This window comes from Quercus lobata, chromosome 3 (genome assembly GCF_001633185.2).
Source record: "Quercus lobata isolate SW786 chromosome 3, ValleyOak3.0 Primary Assembly, whole genome shotgun sequence".
Classification (NCBI taxonomy): domain Eukaryota; kingdom Viridiplantae; phylum Streptophyta; class Magnoliopsida; order Fagales; family Fagaceae; genus Quercus; species Quercus lobata.
This window is the reverse complement of record NC_044906.1, coordinates 50,594,287-50,598,095: the sequence shown is the minus strand read 5'-3', so window position 1 is coordinate 50,598,095 and position 3,809 is coordinate 50,594,287. Positions and strand designations below refer to the sequence as shown.

Here is a 3,809-nt window from a genome sequence, read left to right as displayed (position 1 = left end):
ACTTAGTGCCATTGCTTGTTATTATACACTTTATTCTTTTATTAAATTAAGTTTCAACATAAGCATAAAACTGTGGCAATAAAACCCGAGTTTCTAATTTAGTTTTCATCAAATAAATCCAAGTACATCTAGAGAAATCATCAAAAATAGTAAGAAAATATTTGTATCCATCCATAGTAGGAATAGAGAAAGGACCCCACAAATCACAATGAACAAGATCAAAAGGTAAATCAGAAATATGAGTACTAGAAGAGAAAGAAAATCTCTTTTGCTTTGCTATTGGACAAATGTCATAATGAGCAGTCTTATTACATTGTACAAAAGGCACAATCTTATTTACAATGTCAATTTTACCACTTGAAGGGAGCCCTAGTCTAAAATGCCAAAGATCAGAATGAGTGGGAACTAAATGATAGTGAGTAGAGGTTGGAATAAAAGACAAATCCTTGTACTTGTTATCCAACAGATAAAATCCATTTTGCTTTCTACCCAGACCAATCGTGCTCCAGAGAGCAAGATCTTGAAAAAAGCAAAATGATCTAAGAAAAATAAGGCAACAATATTTTGATTTGTTCAATTGACTAACAAATATGAGGTTAAAGGTAAAAGAAGGAACATACAACACATTAGTAAGAATCAAGGTTTCAGTGAGATGTACTGTTCCAATATGAGTCACTAAAACCTTTTCACCATTAGGTAAGTAAACATAAGGATTAGAAACACAAGCGATGGAACTAAAGACTGAGACAAAATGGACCATGTGATTAGTGGCCCTTGTGTTAATGATCCAATCTTCTTTATCAAAAGCTGATCTATTTACCACTTCAGCAGTGAAAATAGTGGAATTTGGAACTGTAATGGATGAAGAACAAAAAACTTTACCTGAGAAATTGTTGAGGTAATTGGAAGTGGAAGCACTCAATGCCAAAGGCTGTGAAGCACTAGCTCCTGCAGTGGTTAAGCTAGTTAGCTAAAGTCAAGTGCACAAGCTACACCAAGTAAGAAGTGTAGAACAATTAGCTCATAAGGACCACCATTGTATAACCATTTATCAACAAAAGCAGCTTACCATATTGGGTAAAAGTGCAAACCTATAGTTGTAGAAGTAGGAATAATGGCACCAAAAATAATATTATTTCCGTAAAGTAGAGATCCAAAAATAGGTTCATGAATACCATCAATATCCACTGGAGGAGAAGCAATGAAAGCAATAATAAATACAGAAGTTGCGGTCAATAAGGTAGGGATCATCAAAACGCCAAACCATCCAATGTAAAGACGGTTTTTAGTGCTGGTTATCCAGTTACAGAAGCGACCCCATAGGCTTTCACTTTCGCGCCTCTCTAAAATTGCAGTCATGGTAAAATCTTGGTTTATTTAATCATTAATCATTAGGGACTCCCACGCACACGATTCTTTATAAATAGAAATAAATAGTTGAGGGCTTGTTATTCAACAGTAACATGACTTATATGCCCGTGTCAACCGATATCACAATCGATCAATCTATATTATCTAACTGGATTCATCAGATTTTTTTAACTCATTTCATTCATTAAAAAAAAAAAGAAAAAAGAATTCAGATTTACATACATATAATTTAGATATTCGAATGGGTTGCCCGGGACTCGAACCCGGAACTAGTCGGATGGAGTAGATAATTTACTTGTTAAAAAGTACGTAAAAATCCCTCCCCAAGCCATGCTTGCATCTTTCATCGCACATGGCTTTCCCTATGTATACATTTAACACTCAGTGCATTTCCTAGAGGGGACTCTAATAAGAAAGTCGAATACTTAGTCGATCAACCTCTACTCTTACTGCACAAACATTTCATAATAGAAATGAATGAATTTTTTTGTTATCTCTTCATTCATTTAAGAATAAGTACCATTTCCAAGGTCTCATAACCAATCATTCATGATTGGATAGACCATTGATGAAAATAATATCCAAATACCAAACTCGTCCGCTATATAACCTTCGCAAAGCAAAGGAAGCTCTTGGGGATATCAAAGAAATAAACCCCCCTTCCTCGATAAAGAATTCTTGGAAGAATTCCGAATTCACTCTTTTTAAAAAAGCACGTGCAGTACTTTTGTGTTTACGGGCCAAAGTTTTAACAAAAGAAAGCCGAAGTATATATTTTATTCGATAATTTCACCAATTGATTGTGAATTCAAGAAAGCTAAAAGCTATTCACATTGTGACTTAGATATTGGACACTGTGGAGTTGAAAAGGCAGATTCTTCACCAGTTTGGGCAAAATTGATAGTCCCAAATGCTGCTACCTAATTGCAAGATACTTGGTTTTCCATGGAATTGTTTCTGAACTTAAATCCTGGTGGAAAACCATATAGCCTGTAGCATTTGTTTACTACATGCCCTGATTTCCCATAGTGAGTGCAAATTGGTCCTTCCTTCTTGGAATTTCCTTTGCCAATGTGACTGTGTTTTGGACCAAATCCTGCATTGGAATATAATGCTGTGGCTTCAATAGGATAAGTTGTGACTTGACTAGTGAATTCACCATTCTTGAAGCTTCTTTGTTTCTGCTCTTGCAAGATCAAAGAGAGAACCTCGTTAATATCAAGCAAAGGCTCATATAGTAGAATTTGACCTCTAATAGCTGAATAGGAATCATTTAATTCCATCAAGAACCTCATCACTTGATCACGATCATTAAGATCTGAAGTGATCCTTTGAGCTCCACAAGTGCAAGGACACTTACAGAGAGGAACATATTGGTAGTTAGCCAATTCATCAACCAAAGCCTTGAACTTTGTATAGTATGCCTCCACAGAGAATTGAACTTGTACAAGATAGGCTGATTCCTTCTGAAGCTCAAAGATTCTAGGTCCACTTTTTTGAGAAAACATGTGACGCAAATCAAGCCAAATTGCTTTAGCATTATCTATATATATGATGCTAGAACCAATGTCAAGTGAGACTGAATTGATGATCCAACTCAGAACTATCATGTTGCATTGTGTCCACAAGATAAATTGTGGAGAATTTGGATCTGGTACTGGTATTGTACCATCAATAAATCCAATCTTGTGTTAGCGGTGAGTGAAATGATCATTGATCTAGCCCATGGAAAATAGTTCTTTCCTCAAATCAACTTTTGAGACACTAGTTGAATTGGGTTGTTATCATTGCTACCAAGAAAGAATGGATTAACAGAATCATCATTCATAGTAGAAGAAGATTGATTATTTGAAGTTTCTTAAGTGGACAAAATTGATGGAGCTTCGAAGCTTGAAGAAAAACAAGATGAATTTTAGAGAATTCAAGCGGAAAAGAAAAGAAAAACAATTTGATTTGATCTTGTTTAAGCTCTGCTACCATGTTAAAATCACAAGCTAAACAAGAAGCCTCAATTCAAGAAAAGCAAATCACATAAAGATCAAGAAAACTCAAGAAACAGAGAGAGAATTCTAAGTGAAAGAGAAAACTTTATTGTTGATTTTTTGTGAATTACAATGACTAACTAAATTACACATATTGAGCACTATTTATACTAGTAGCTACAGTTCAAAGAGAGGAACAAAAAGTGCAGGAAAACTCTAACAAAATTCCCTAAAAGCTCTCCTCCAATAAGATTAGGACAAGTGTCACTCTAAACCTAACTAACTAACTAACTACTTTGTAACACACGTGTAGCTCACATGCTTTTGCTTAACTCTTCAAGATTACAAGTAATTTCTTCAACCACACCTTAAGCCTTTTTTGGTTTCTACTTTGATCACACTGCTTTTTTTGTGCAATAGTCTTCTTCAAACCACACTTACTTCCTTTCGTTAATT

At 35.0% G+C, this 3,809-nt stretch overlaps 1 protein-coding gene across 1 annotated transcript; it reads right to left on the bottom strand.

The window, feature by feature from the left end:
• Positions 1-2,291: 2,291 nt before the first annotated feature.
• On the bottom strand, positions 2,292-2,981 carry LOC115981020. The gene has a single exon (XM_031103213.1). The coding sequence runs from the start codon at positions 2,979-2,981 to the stop codon at positions 2,292-2,294; it is 690 nt and encodes a 229-aa protein (XP_030959073.1).
• Positions 2,982-3,809: the final 828 nt, after the last annotated feature.